Here is a 14,774-nt window from a genome sequence, read left to right as displayed (position 1 = left end):
ACTCTTATGCACTATTTTTGTTGTTATCATTGTATTTGTCCAAACAAATGTACCTTTAGTTGTACCAGACATTAAAATGAACAAGATATTAGAGAAAACAAGGGTGGTGTAATTCATCATTTTTTCCATGACTGTATGTGTTGCACTCCATGATGCCGTTGAGTGGTTTTGGTGCAGGAGTTGAGCATTGTGCTCATAGTCATACATGTATTATCATGACAATCCTGTCTGATCACTCCTTATCCGCACATGATTCATGATAACAAAAAGAAAATAAAAAATGACACTTCTACAAGATGCCACGTCTCCCTCTCCCCCAGAGGGACGGGGCCATCGGCGTGCTCCAGGCCCAGCAGAGCTATCCACAACATTTGGCAGAAATCCCCCAAACCACAGCTGCTTCAGCTGCAGATGGAGGCCTGAACATATTGACTTTAAGCACTGAGTCATGAGATTTAAATAATTAGGATGCATATGCTTATTTTTGATCCAACATCTATACGAGTGTCTCTCTGACTACAGCATGGGTCTCAAACTCGCGGCCCTCGTGACGATATTTTGTGGCCCCCACCTTGATATGAAAGTTTAATGTGAGTTTTATATGAATGGCACTTCCACACACCGTGTTGTGTGTGGAAGGTCCCTTTAATTACTTTTTTTGTAATTTTGTGTCTTTTTTGATAATTCTGTGACTTTTTTTGGTAATTTTGTGTCTTTTTTTGGTAATTTTGTGTCTTTTTTTGGTAATTTTGTGTCTTTTTAAAAATAATTTTGTGTCTTTTTTAAAAATAATTGTCTTTTTTTTATAATTTTGTGTCTTTTTGGTAATTTTGTGTCTTTTTGGGTCATTTTGTGTGTTTTTGGGTCATTTTGTGTCTTTTTTAAGTAATTTAGTGTTTTTTTCAGTCATTTTGTGTCTTTTTATGTAATTGTGGCTTCTTAGTAATTTCGTGTCTTTTTTTTGTCATTTTGTGTCTTTTTTTTGTCATTTTGTGTCTTTTTTTTGTCATTTTGTATCTTTTTGTCATTTTGTTTCTTTTTTAAGTAATTTAGTGTTTTTTTCAGTCATTTTGTGTCTTTTTTGTAATTGTGGCTTCTTAGTAATTTCGTGCCACTGCCTCCAGCGGCCCCCAGGTAATTTGAGTGTGAGACCCCTGGACTACACAAAGCCACCTTGACTTTTAAATGCAGTCTGACAGGATGTTCTGTCTATAAAATACACTGATGCTCTGTCTCACCTTGAGGAAGACCTGCAGCTCCTGGGACTGTGTGCGCTGCAGGATATCTGGCTGCAGATGTTTGAATACGGCAACGCACATGTACACCTGGTAGTCAGGACCCATCACCACACAGGTGGACACGTAGTGGCAGATCTCTGTCCAGTCCAGATAGTTCCAGAAACACTGAGTCAACCAGTGGAGGCACATCTGTGGGAAGAAAAAAAAAAGATTTATTGTGATTTCCAGGATTTTGTTGTTGTTGTTGAATCTCACTGAGAATAAATTAAACCAATTCTGAGTAGTTTAATACAGGTGAAAGAAATGACGACCTCAATTATCCTGGAATACGAATGATCTGCTTAATGCTTCTGAAAATTAAGGAATCATGTTTCAGACAGCAATCCTTCTCACTATAATAAATCAAATGTGTCAAATATAAAATATGTCTCTCTCAGTCTCTAATCAATCTTCATAGCCCTTTTCAATTTTCTTTAAATTGGTGTATGGGTGTGCAGTTACGTGCTCCTATGTCACAGTTGCATGTAATTTTTCTAATTTTACAGAGTTTTCACATTCACTTAAACCTCTACAAAAACACTTAAATGCATTAAAACAGTAAATTATAAGCCAGCAAAGTAAAAAAAGTGCATGTATTGGCAAGTATTTAGAAGGAAGGGTGTTGCAGATGAGAACAAGTCAGTAATGTTTATTATAGTTGTAATACTTCCTAGTTTAAGAGGTAATAAAAACATTACTCAGAGCCTTAACACAGCAGAGTGACACAGATAAACAGGTGTTTAGACCTAAATTAAAACATCACACGCTGCTGAAGTAATTAAAGCGCTGTGCCAGAGTCTGGGGAACACTACCAGAAAAGCTGAGTCACCCCTGCCTTTTGAATTTTCACCAAAAAACCAAGAGTATTGCCTGCAAGCTTCAGGGCTGAAAGTTCACAAATAAAAGACGGAGGTTGATTTGTAGACGCATTTAGCAAGCTCAGCGGGATTTTAAAATTACTTCTGTATTTCACAAGTAGCCATCAGAGTTTCTGTCAGCCGAGACGAAGTTGATAATGTGGTTCGACATAAAAGTCTTGCTGTGGCATTTTAAACCCGACAAGTTTCTCCAGTCGAAAAAAGGAAAATAAATGAGGCACAGTAATCCAGTCAGGAAAGGAAATGTAGGTGATTTCAGATACAAGATCAGAGAATTAGAGGTCTTCACAGGTCAAACGTGTTCCCAAACCCAAAAAATACCTGGAAATGTACCTCCCAGATACTGCTGAAGAAAAGAAACAAATCTGACATTTAGATCAGTTTGAATCTCTGGAAAGTGAGACACAAAGACACCCGTAATTAACACTTATCGCCATATAAAAACACAATGAAATGGAGATCTTGTGGCTTTAAGTCAAACTATATTTATATATTTTTAGTACTAATGAAATTCATAAAGAACAGCAACATTTTAATGCCACAAATCAACACCTGTTCATGCCAAATAAGAGCAAATATTCAAGAAATTACAGAGTGCTGTTAAGAAGGGTTGTTCAAATAAAAACAATAATATAATACAGTTTGTGTCATATTTATATGGCATTTTAAACCAGACAGGTTCCACCAGTCAAAAAATGAAAATAAATGAGGCATAATAATACAGTCAGACATCACAGAAATAGAGGTCTTCACAAATGTGTTCCCAAACAAAACAAAAAAACCTGGAAATGAAATCCCAGATACTGCAAACAAAAAGAAACAAATTTGACATTTGGATCGGTTTAAATCTCAGGGAATTGAGATACAAACACACCTTTAATTAACACTTATCGGCATATAAAAACAGATTGAAATGGAGATCTTGTAGCTTTAAGTCAAAGTATGTATATATATATATAAATACATATGTTTTAATGCAATAATTCAACAGGCTTTCATGCCAAACAAGAGCAATTATGCTTGAAATTACAGAGTGCTGTTAAGAAGGGTTGTTCAAATAAAAACGATAATATAATATAGTTTGTGTCATATTTATGTGGCATTTTTAACCAGACAAGTTTCTCCAGTCAAAAAGGAAAATAAATGAGGCATAATAATCCAGTCAGGAAAGGAAATGTAGGTGATTTCAGATACAAGATCAGAGAATCAGAGGTCTTCATGAGTCAAAAAATGTTTTCCCAAACCCAAAAAAGACCTGGATATTTACTAAAAAGAAACAAATTTGACATTTAGATCTGTTTGAATCTCTGGGAAGTGAGAAACTAACATCTGTAATTAACACTTTAAGGCTAAACAGCTTTAAGTCAATGAGATTCATAAAGAACAGCAACATTTTAATGCCACAAATCAACACTTGTTCATGCCAAATAAGAGCAAATATGCTAGAAATGTGTTGTGTGCTATTAGGATGGGTTGTTCCAATAAAATATAATATATAATATAATATGGTATGTGTCATATTTAATATTCTATGTCTATGGCAGCCTTTGAGATTATGGAGCAGAATGTATTTTTAGAGCAGAGTGGAGTGTGATCATGCAGCTGTGTGACTTCAATGTCTGGGGTCGATATTAACTTCACTTCCTGACTCAGATTTTCTAAATGAATCTTTCTGGGAACGTGTTTACTTTGAGAGTGAAAAATGATAAATCGCAGCAGCGTTGAATATTGAGGTGGGATTAGGGGACAGAGAAACAAGGGGATGCATGCTAATGTGTATTTCTCCAGCTGATGACTAAGTTGAGATGTGTGATCCTAAAGGGACGGCTGTAAAGTGGGGTTGTATGAGGCACTTATCCACAGTCAGTGTTTTAGCTACAGTAGAGGGCGGCTGGCAGCAATTTGTTTCTGTGTTTTACTGTGTGGCTTTGGTGTTTTGAAGGAGGTTTGAAACTCACAAAACGAATAAACTATCTAACTGATTGAAGCAGCGGGAGACCAGCAAAATTACTGCTTTTGTCAATGGAGTCTGTTAGCTTTAAAGAGAGCACAGATGGATAAAACAACTACAGTTTCTCATTGGTAAGGGAACACATTACAAAGATAGCGTACACTTTGACTACAGGCAAACTCGCGGCCCGTGGGCCAATTGCGGCCCTTGTGACGATATTTTGTGGCCCTAACCTTGATATGAAAGTTTAATGTGAGTTTTATATGAATCGCCCTTTACCGTGTTGTGTGTGGAAGGTCCTTTTAATTACTTTTTTTGGTGATTTTGTGTCTTTTTTGGTAATTTTGTGTCTTTTTAAAATAATTTTGTGTATTTTTTTAAATAATTCAGTGTCTTTTTTGGTAATTTTGTGTCTTTTTTAAAATCATTTTGTGTCTTTTCTAAATAATTTTGTGGGTTTTTTTTGTAATTCTGTGTTTTTTTTGGTAATGTGTCTTTTATTGGTAATTTTGTGTCCTTTTTATAATTTTGTGTATTTGTTTAATAATTTAGTGTCTTTTTTGGTAATTCTGTGTCTTTTTTAGTAATTTTGTGTCTTTTTTGTAATTTTGTGTCTTTTTTGGTATTTTTGTGTCTTTTTTTTGTCATTTTGTGTCCTTTTTAAGTAATTTAGTTTTTTTTTTCTGTCATTTTGTGTCTTTTTGATACTGCCTCCAGCGGCCCCCAGGTAATTTGAGTTTGAGACCCCTGCCTAAGATACAGTTTTTTGTGGGGGCTGAATTGATTAATAAAATGTAATTGAATGCCAGCAGCCCTGTGAGGTTGTTTTAAAACATTAGTGTTTTGAGCTAATATACAGGTAAAGCATAAATATTCACTATCACTATTAGTATATCAACATTTGCTAATGAGCAATAAACTCTAAAGTGCAGCTGAAGATGATGTCATTAGTTCTGCAGGTATTTGGTCTGAAACCAAGGCTCAGACCAATAAAACATTTGACCTGATGATGGCACCAGATGAAAAATCAGGGGCACAAAAGACATTGCCATTACAATATTAAGGGGACATGAACTAATTATCTCAGAGTGGAAGTCTCCCACTGCCCCCTCTGTACATTTTTGGCACAACGGTTCGGGTCGACTAGCTGCATTAGACTTTTAGTCTAGAGATTGAGTTCTTTCTCGGTTGTTTGGGTTTGTTCAGCTCTAAATCCTTCTGTTTTCCTTATTTGTCTTTAATATTGCTGTTTCTGTTATCGCAGGGTCTGAAATATGTTAGGTTTACCCTGTGTTTTTTAAAATTATTTACGTATTTTGTAATTTTATTTGGATGATTTGTTTACTTCTTCCATCTTACTTTTTTAAGAGCCCTTACCATGTACAATATTAACATCTATTCCTCAAGATATTGGTGCTTGTTATGCTAAGGGAACATGAATTTGTGCACCAAATTTCAGGGGCAATCTAATAAATAAAATTAGATAAATGAATCTAATAAAGGGGTGCTTGAAGTTGTGTTGACACAACTGAGTGAAATCAGCCATCTTTTCCTCCACAAACCCACTGTAAACATTCACATCTTAAACTTCAAATACTTCAAACTTCAAATACAAGATACAATACACATTCAATATTTTATTGTCTACATCTTTATTTTTGTCTCAGTTTGCATATATTCATGTAACAGCCAAGTAGGGCATAAATAGTAAGCTACTGGAAGCGAAAGCATTTAAATGGACCATGGAAGACTAAATAAAATGCTTGCTTTTCCTTTCTAAGAGCTTCCGTTGGCCCCTAAGCTGCACTTGATTTAATAGTTTGAGACGTTCCACTTCAAACCGCTACAGGAGAAATCAGTGGATCACCAGTCAGTTGGATTTCTCCTCTGCGGTAAATCAAATAGCTGTTTTTTTCAGTATGAGGGTATAAGTAGTGGACAGACATTAACATGCCATTAGAATGCTTATAAAGACAGCAGACTGGAAACTGTACATTTACTGTTAGTGTACAACCTTGCAGGGAAGCAGCATTGGAACCTGGTCTCACAGAAATAGCCATGGATTTCGCTTAACTCAAAATCCGTGGAATAGCCACGGAATCGCTCAAATTTCTGTGAAACTGACACGGATTTCGCTACAATGCAAGTTAATGACATATCCCGTGGCCATCCCATTGATATTTTTTCGTACTGGTTTGTTCCAAGTCACGTGACTTTCAAGGTTCCGGCGATCAGAACAAAAAACATGGCGGACAGTTCTCTCATTTTTAGTGAAAAAAATAATATTTTGAATTAGTTTCTGCATAAAAATGGATTTTGATCACATTTCTAGCGAGAAATATATGTTTTATTTTCTAAATATTCACTCAGTGAATGTACATAATCACTTTGTATGTTGGAATAGCCACGGGATATGACTGTCATTAACTTGCATTGTAGCGAAATCCGTGTCAGTTTCACGGAAATTTGATCGATTTTGAGTTAAGAGAAATCCGTGGCTATTTCACGGATTTCTGTGAGACCATGTTGAGCATTCGATAAATGTGTCATTGTAAAAGAAAAAAAAAACGACTGCCTTTTTTTGGGCCAAACTCTGCTGTTCCTGTTTATGATTCGACTACAATCAGTAGCTTTGAGTTTGAGTTTCACACCCTTTTATCCAGTTTTTCCAAACAGACAACAAACAATGCACTCGCTGCGTTTTAACTAATTGTCATGCCAATAATTAGCCACTGTGTTCACTAACGACACAAGTCTGCTCAAGCATACAAACAAGCTCCACTTACGCTCCATAAACATATCAGATTATTATCGCCCCCTCCTCTGCTGCACTCTAATGAAAATCCCTGACATCCTAATTTGTGTGTTGTAATAAACACAGGGAGCGACTGGATCCATGCAGCCCTTTGTTTTTACACCCTCAGGCAGAGAAACAAGCACACATACAGTAGAGGACTTTCTGTGACTATAAATCCCTTCAAGGTCTTTCCAAGAGCGGATCTTTCTTTCCCGAGCGGGTTCATAGGTGAGTGTGACTGTATTCTTGCAGTATTCTTTACTTTCGTTTCTTTCTGTCGTAAACAGGCCTCCAGAGCTATTATTAATCTGAGCAGGTCAGGTCACATCGGCCGACTCGTTGAGATATCACGATTTGTTCCTGTGTGCCAAACACTGAATGTTCTGCAGGAGGGATGAGCGACAATTCAACATTTAGTCTCATCTTATTGTTTTTTATTTTTTAATTGCAAATGGGTGATTCTCATGAACATGGTGCTGTTCATAGCAATAATCCAAGAGCATTGAATACATATTTTCTTTGACCCTTTTATAACATATACAATCCAAAGTCTCTGTTTAATATGAATTTATAATCTTTTTAAAGATTTTTAAGGTATTTTCTGACATTTTTAGAGACACTGTGAGGTAAATTCATTACCGTAACACATTCTTAAATAAATAAAAAAAACAAAAGGTTTTTGTTTTTTTTTCCTTGGCAAACACTTAAATGTGCTCAAGGGTAGCTGGTATCACCAAAATGTATTTTATTAAAACAAAAAACAATTTTCATTCAGATTTTGTTCTTTATACATTGTCAAAAACCATTATGTTTGATTATATTCTGTTAAATTATACATTTCAAACAAATGTATATTTATTTTTATAGAGTTTATTAAATATTTACTGTATATAAGTGTGGGGGAAACCATGACATTTTTATCTGGACGCATTACAGTAATGAATTTGTGAATCAAAAATATGTTTAAAAATATAGAAAATGTTATTTTAACACAAAACAATGAATTGTATCTCATTGTGGCTATATTGTTCATTCATATAAAAGTGAAATATATTTAGTTTAATAAAGTATGTCCTTATAATATTCACAGACATAGCTTGGACTGGCTTCATGAGAATCACCCACATACTGTACGAATTCAGTGCTATCAAAAAAAATTAAACATTAATCTGCTTGAAATTCATAATTGGGACAGAATGTTTCTATACAACTCCCATTTAAATAATTTGATTATAATAAAAATCTGCTTGATCTTGATGAAATTGACTGGTTTCCTCTGTAAAAAGTAACTTTTTTCTGCCATATCACCAACTTATTTTGTGGCTACTGACACCAACGATGCTTTAAGCAGAAAATTATGATTTTGAGCCAACTGTGTGTCACAGCAGTGTGTGCAGATGAATGGGTTTTCTGGCTTCCTTTCATGTTTTCCATGTTGCCAGCGGCCCCACCTCTCCACAAGCAGAAGTCTGCCAGGTGACACATTTCTGCTAGTAGAGGTGGTGGGCTCCAGGCGCTAGAACCGCTGAGGGAGCAAACAGTAAACATTATTTTATTTTTTTATATACAGGTGAATCCCAATAAATTTGAATATGATGGAAAAGTCCATTTCCAGTAGTTCAAGTCAAATAGCCCCAACCAAGCATTGAGTCATATAGATGGACATTCTTTTCAAAGGGCCAACATTTCCATATTAAACATACTAAAACGAACTAAAATTGTTCTTTTCTAATATTCAAAAATTTTTGAGACACTTAATTTTAGGTCTTCATTAAATGTAAAAAAAACCCAACAATAATTATAATTAGAAGAAATTAGATAAATTAAGACATGAAATGTTTCATTCTGTGCGCAATGGATCTATACAATGTGTTATTTCCACTTTTTGAATTGAATTACTGGCATAAACTTTTTTATGATATTCTTATTTATTGAGATGCACCTTTGTAAATTGAATATCGTCTGGTTTGGAGTTGTGATGGCCCTTGGGCTGCTGCTGTTGCTTGCCCTGCCTGTGTTCTCTCTTGCAGATGCTGCTGGCCAGCTCCTCTTCTTCTCCTACTTCACCTGCTGCTCACCTATATAGGCTTGGTGGATCCAAGATGGCTGTCTCTCTCCCTCTGGGATGGCTGGTGCTCCCAGGGGTGGCTTTGTTTGGTTTTGGGTTATATTTGCTTGGTTCTTTTGGTTCCTTTAGGTTTTTCATCATTGTTGTACATTTAAAAGTTGGTTGTTTTTCCTTAAATAAATGTGTGAATTACTTTACCTGGCAGCTGCGTGGTCCTCCCTTTTGTTTGGTTGTGCCCTCTAATGTGCTGGGCATAACAGAGTTTGATGATGATTAATCAATAATGAAAATATTTCCTTTGCCGCAGCCCTACTCATACAGTGGCTGCATTTTAACTTTATATTTCTAGATAACTTTTGAACAGCAGTGGCCTTAACGTGATGTTTAAATGATTTAAACCCATTAGGCCTGTTACAGTGTGGGGACCTGAAGATAAGAGATTGTGTCTTATTTAGGCCAATGAAGCACACACATCATGTTTCTTCTCATGATTCAGCTCATTTATCATTTACCTACCACAGCTCGCTGCTCCCACTGAAGACAATTACTGTTCAAAATCTCCCTCACACACACACACACACACACACACACACGCACACACACGCACACATTCCTATTCTCAGGCAGCTTGACAGGTAAAACGCTTTGACATTCTGTAGATGGATTTCAAACTGACATCTGCGTCCACACACATTCGCAGCCAACCTCTACTGTATGAATGTCAGAGGTGTATAATGCTTCATTTGCCACTGCTGCTGCTTTGTCAGCCTTTCAAAGCTCAAACTTTTGGAATAGATATTTCCATTTCTGACTGAAGAGCAGGTGCCCATTATCTCCTTGAAGAGCAAAGAGATGAGCTGAATGTTAACGTTTTACTCCACCCCGGAGACGGCGAGTTCAGATCTTTGATGCAAACGCGGCGAGTCTTATAAGCGCCCCTGCTGCCGTACATTATGTGAGCCTCGACTGTCAGCCGCCGACACACAGAAGACAGGATCAAACGTAAGAGGATTCAAGGTGAAGAACCTTTTTTTTTTTTTTCTTCCTCGTTGTTTGTGAGGGAGAAAAGTCTGCGTCAAAGGAATCAGGTGCGGCGGAGCAATGATCTAACTTTTCAACCGCTCGGTTTAACAAAAGCAAAAAAAAGATTCAATGTCAAAACTGTATTTTGGTATTTTAAAGTGGAGGGAAGTCAAAGCAGGATAAAGAGGGGATTCATTCGCAGGGCGTGTGGTTAAATACGGCTTTAAACCCTGTTTTTGTGTCCCTCGCCGACATCATTAATGAAATATTCAACAGTGACAGAACAAAATGAGCTGCTGACTCGTCTGATGTTGTTGTATGCAGTATATTCTGAATTAAACATCCAAATTCAGTTCCTTTTATTTCCTCCGTCAGTAGTCATGGCTGTCCTTTATTGATCTAAGCAGCTCAGGAAATGGAAATTAGCATACAAAGACAGCAAAGTAAGAATTAGATATTTAGTTCAAACTAATTTGTCTGAAGTCGAGACAGAAACTTTTGTCTGCAAAGCTTCTTACTCTCAATTTCTGAGTGTTTAGTCTGTCTGAATATCAATATTTGTCAGTATAATCAGTATTAAGTAAATACAAAATGCCTCTATTGTAGAAGAACTCAACTTCAGTTAGCAATGACAGTGATACACTGAACTGAAGTTGAACAAATTCTGTGAATATTTAAGGTGGAAAACAACAGGAATTTCTGGGAAATAACAGAAATACAATGGAAATATAGTGGTTATTTGCTCTGGCAATTAAAAACTAATTAGGGCCTCGGGGCAATCGCGGCCGACAAAAAATGAGCGAAAAAGAACAATCATTGGAGATTTTTAAACGTCTACTTCTCCGGCATAATTTAACCTAGAGACTCCATTTAAACTTTAAACAGTAGACACAAGTCTTGTGTATCGGTGTATTAATCCACGTTTCGATAGGTCATATAGTTTTTTATCAATCCCTGCTCAATGACCATGATAATTTTTTGAGAAATTCTGAGATTATAATGGGTGTGTATTGCACGGAATGTTCGTGTCAGAGTGTGTGATGTCATCGCTCAGAGTGTAGAGGGAGAGGTAAAACTGTCAAAAAATTTATTTTAAAACTGCGCTCCAGGCCGCAAATTTCACTCTACAGAAATAATTTATACATAGAAACGTAGGAAAATTTGTCTTCTCACTCACAATCCTCTGGTAAAGCTGTCAGAGTTATAGTTTGGGCGTACGATGCACAGATGCGGCACCAACACCACCAACAGCCTCATTGGGTCCCTTATTAAAAACGCAGGGAGATATTTGAAAAAGGGATATGGAAACGTTTTTTTAGATCGCTCTAACAAAGCTATTTTTTCATTTTTCTGAAATAAAAACATATGTAGACGTTCAGGAAGAACTCAGGACGCTCAAAGTGAAGTCGAATCAACACCGAAGGAAAATCTGTGAGCCGAGCTAACGCTACTTTTGCTCCCTTTTTCTCTCTAATAACTTATTGTCCAGACGTTCAGGAGCTTTTAACTAGAAGCCGAATTATCCACAGAAGTCTCCTTCTGTCCAAAACAAACTGACCAGGTGATTAAAACCAGTAAAAACACCAAATGAGGCAGTTTCACATTAAAAATCAGTGTTTCTTCAATGCTGTTCAGCACGCCGACGGAGCCAAGCTGGCGTTATATTTGCTCAGCTTGTTTCTCTGATAACTTAAGATCCAGATGTCCGATGATAAAAATCCTTCATCAGGTCACAATATATAGTGAAAATCAAACAATAACTTAAAAAAAATCATGGATAAAAACTGGATAAAAAGCCAGTTCATGACACCTTCAGGCAGACAACCACAATGCTGAGGAGAGGATGACGCCATTACAAGGTGACAGAAATGAAGCGTTGTGTTCTTCATAAAAAATAGAGTTTTCTCTGGGTTTGAAAATCTTACAAAAAACTGTGATGCATTAACAATAGATCTAGTTGTTTTCAGGTTATAACATTTGAAAATGTTACATATTATACCGTTAACAGAAGATACAAATATATAAATGTTGTATATCCTGAGCTTTTATCATTCTGTGATTTGAAACATCTATTATTTTACTATATTTGAGCCCAGTGGTTCCCAATTTTTTTCTACTGGGACCCCCTTTTTTATCTAAAAAATACTTTCAGGCCCCCCGGCGGACTCCACACAACAAGCAAGAATGGTCTTGTCATTTTTTTCATCCTTGTTTTTTTTCTCTTGTAATATTTCAAGTAGAGTCATGATCTGATTTAGTTTTGTAGCGTTTGTAGAAATAACAGTAAAAGGCTGTGAAATACATCAGACATAGGGCGTAAAATTAAAAATTGTATATCACCGTATTAGACACTTTTAATTACTGTAAATCAAAGAATAGCACAAAACTTTTACTTTTTTCTGTCATAAACTGTATGAAACACGCAGTTTTGCTGTAAAAAAAATTATGTGTGAATGAATGACACAATTACCCTAAAAATAAAGGGACTACTCAGTCTAAATTACAGTTTTTGCTGATATTTATATTTGAATTTAGAATAGAAAACCCCACTCACTGTATTTTTTATGGTGAAGTTCTGTTAACCAAAGCTGCCGGTATTTTATCGTAAATCAAACAGATTATTTTTTACAGTGCAGCATTGGAGAACAATGAAATTATTTCAATTTAGCCTTGCCACGCCCCCCTTTTTGTAACCCTGGGCCCCCCCTAGGGGTCACGCCCCCCAGTTTGGGAACCACTGTTTTAGCCCTTCAGACAAGCTTGCAGTTTGTCTCCTTGTTTACCTGTGACGGAGTGAAGCCAGACATCCTGAAGGCCGAGTGGACGAGAGGAACTTCAGCTTTCAGCAGCATCTCCACGTAGTGAGCCGTGCACCAGTAAACCGGAGAGATTCCTGATTCAGCTACATCCACAGGAACATGGACCTGTCAACACAAACACAAACACTTTTTAATCTATTTTGGTGTCAGAACATTTTCACATTTAAAGTGGAGCTCTATATCTGTAAATGATGTCCAATTCCTCCTGCACTGCTGCTGGATATTCAAACAAAAACAACCGAAACATCAATTACAAGCTCTTTGTTTTGTATTCGATGCTGATATAGAGATAAAAACAGTCTTGAATACTTTTATTTGCTCCTATTTCCAGTAATGGAAATAGAAACAGCATGCTGTTAGCGTGCACACGCAGATGTGTGCATGTGTGTTCGTGCACACATTCCCTCTGAAGCTGCAGCCGCCTCTTAATTATTTGTGCCCTTTCTGTTTTCCGTGATATTGACAAAATCGACCACGATGAGTAGTTGGAGACTAACTGCTGTGTGGAGAAATTCACCGACTGCATCTGCGGCAAACACACTGAGAGCACGTAACACACTTTCAGACGAATCCAATTGAGCTGTATTGACTTTGACGAGATGACAGAGGTTGGGGTAATGGTAGAAAAACGTCTCCCCTGCAATTTACAATGATTGAAACCAGGCTCTATTTTAGACTCATTCTCCTAACATGAATTCCTTTTACTCCATTATTTCCCCTTTTTTTTACCCCTCATTTATCTCTTTCAGTCATCTTCCTTTTAGCGCTACGCCGCAAGTAAAAAACATCCTGTTTGTTTTTCACCATGTTGAGGAATGAAAACACAAAGTCAAACTGGAAGTCATTATGTGAGAAACGCTGTTCGGATTCATCATCATCTTCATTTATTCATGTTTTCTTTGCTGTGATAGTTGACATATTGCGTATAAAAAAAAGAGAAAGGGATTAAATGAGACGGATGACGAGGCTGGAAACAGTTGGGAGGCGGGTTTGAAGCGAATGTGTTAGCATAAAGATCTCTGAACGACACCTGCACTTAGATGCAGATGTAAAAAGCTGTTCCAGCCTCGACAGAGATGAGATTACTGCACCAGCTAATTTAGCACTTACATGAACGCCTTTTTAGGCCACATTTACAATAACTTTTTCTTTAAAGCAATCTCAAACCGCCTCTTGAGCAGCAGCAGCACCATGACTGAACTCTTCAAGATGTAACAATACGTTGAATCTGAAAGCTCTGTAGGATGATGCATGACTATTGAGAAATGTTTCTTTTTTTCATATTCTAGGTTTTGCTGCCATTTGATGCTTTTAAAGTGCAAAATTACTACACATTCAAAGACCAACTATGGTGCTTTTGAATCGATGCACTGTGGGTGTAGTTGTACGTTCTTATGGGGCTGTATGGAATATGTATTTTTTACATTTAAAGCTCCTTTTGAGGCTTTTGAATAAAGCTTTGAATGTCTGTCGTCATATTTGATGTCTTCTTGAGTGGCAAGCATACCACATACACATTTTTATTAGTGTTTCTTTAGTTATTTACTATAATATTGTTAAATTCTTAGTTATTATGGTTATATAAATGTAATCTATGGTGCTGTTATACAGCCCTGTTAATACAGGTAGGTGTCTCCCTTTGTGTGCAGCAAGCAGTAGAGTAAACTGTTTTTTGGACTGCAGTGAAAAAGTTGTTTTTGAAAGGTTTAATGCCAACAAATATGGATTGAAGCTGAATATGTTGGTAGACGAACCAGGTTGTGAATTTAAAAAATAATTGCATCTTTCTTTTTTTCAATGCATTTTGACTTTTGGACTTCACAAAACTTTGGAGTTATTGAAAAAAAAGTCTGGGTCAGACAAGTCGAAACCAGAATCTAATTCTACAAATAATACTAGTGTAGTTTAAAACAGAGAAGAGGAAAACAGAATTTGAAACTTGATTTAAAATCTGAATGTTA

At 36.5% G+C, this 14,774-nt stretch overlaps 1 protein-coding gene across 1 annotated transcript in view; it reads right to left on the bottom strand.

The window, feature by feature from the left end:
- tbc1d32 (TBC1 domain family, member 32) overlaps positions 1–14,774 on the bottom strand; it is a 120,640-nt gene that overhangs the window by 11,770 nt on the left and 94,096 nt on the right. Inside the window, exons 32-33 of the mRNA XM_059356643.1 lie at positions 12,778–12,918; positions 1,239–1,427 (exon numbers count right to left, since the gene is read on the bottom strand). Of these exons, the coding sequence (XP_059212626.1) occupies positions 1,239–1,427; positions 12,778–12,918 (330 nt within the window). The remainder of the gene's footprint in view (positions 1–1,238; positions 1,428–12,777; positions 12,919–14,774) is intronic.

This window comes from Centropristis striata, chromosome 18, assembly GCF_030273125.1.
Source record: "Centropristis striata isolate RG_2023a ecotype Rhode Island chromosome 18, C.striata_1.0, whole genome shotgun sequence".
NCBI classification, from domain to species: domain Eukaryota; kingdom Metazoa; phylum Chordata; class Actinopteri; order Perciformes; family Serranidae; genus Centropristis; species Centropristis striata.
The sequence above is the reverse complement of the archived record's forward strand: the minus strand, read 5'-3'. Positions and strand labels throughout refer to the sequence as shown.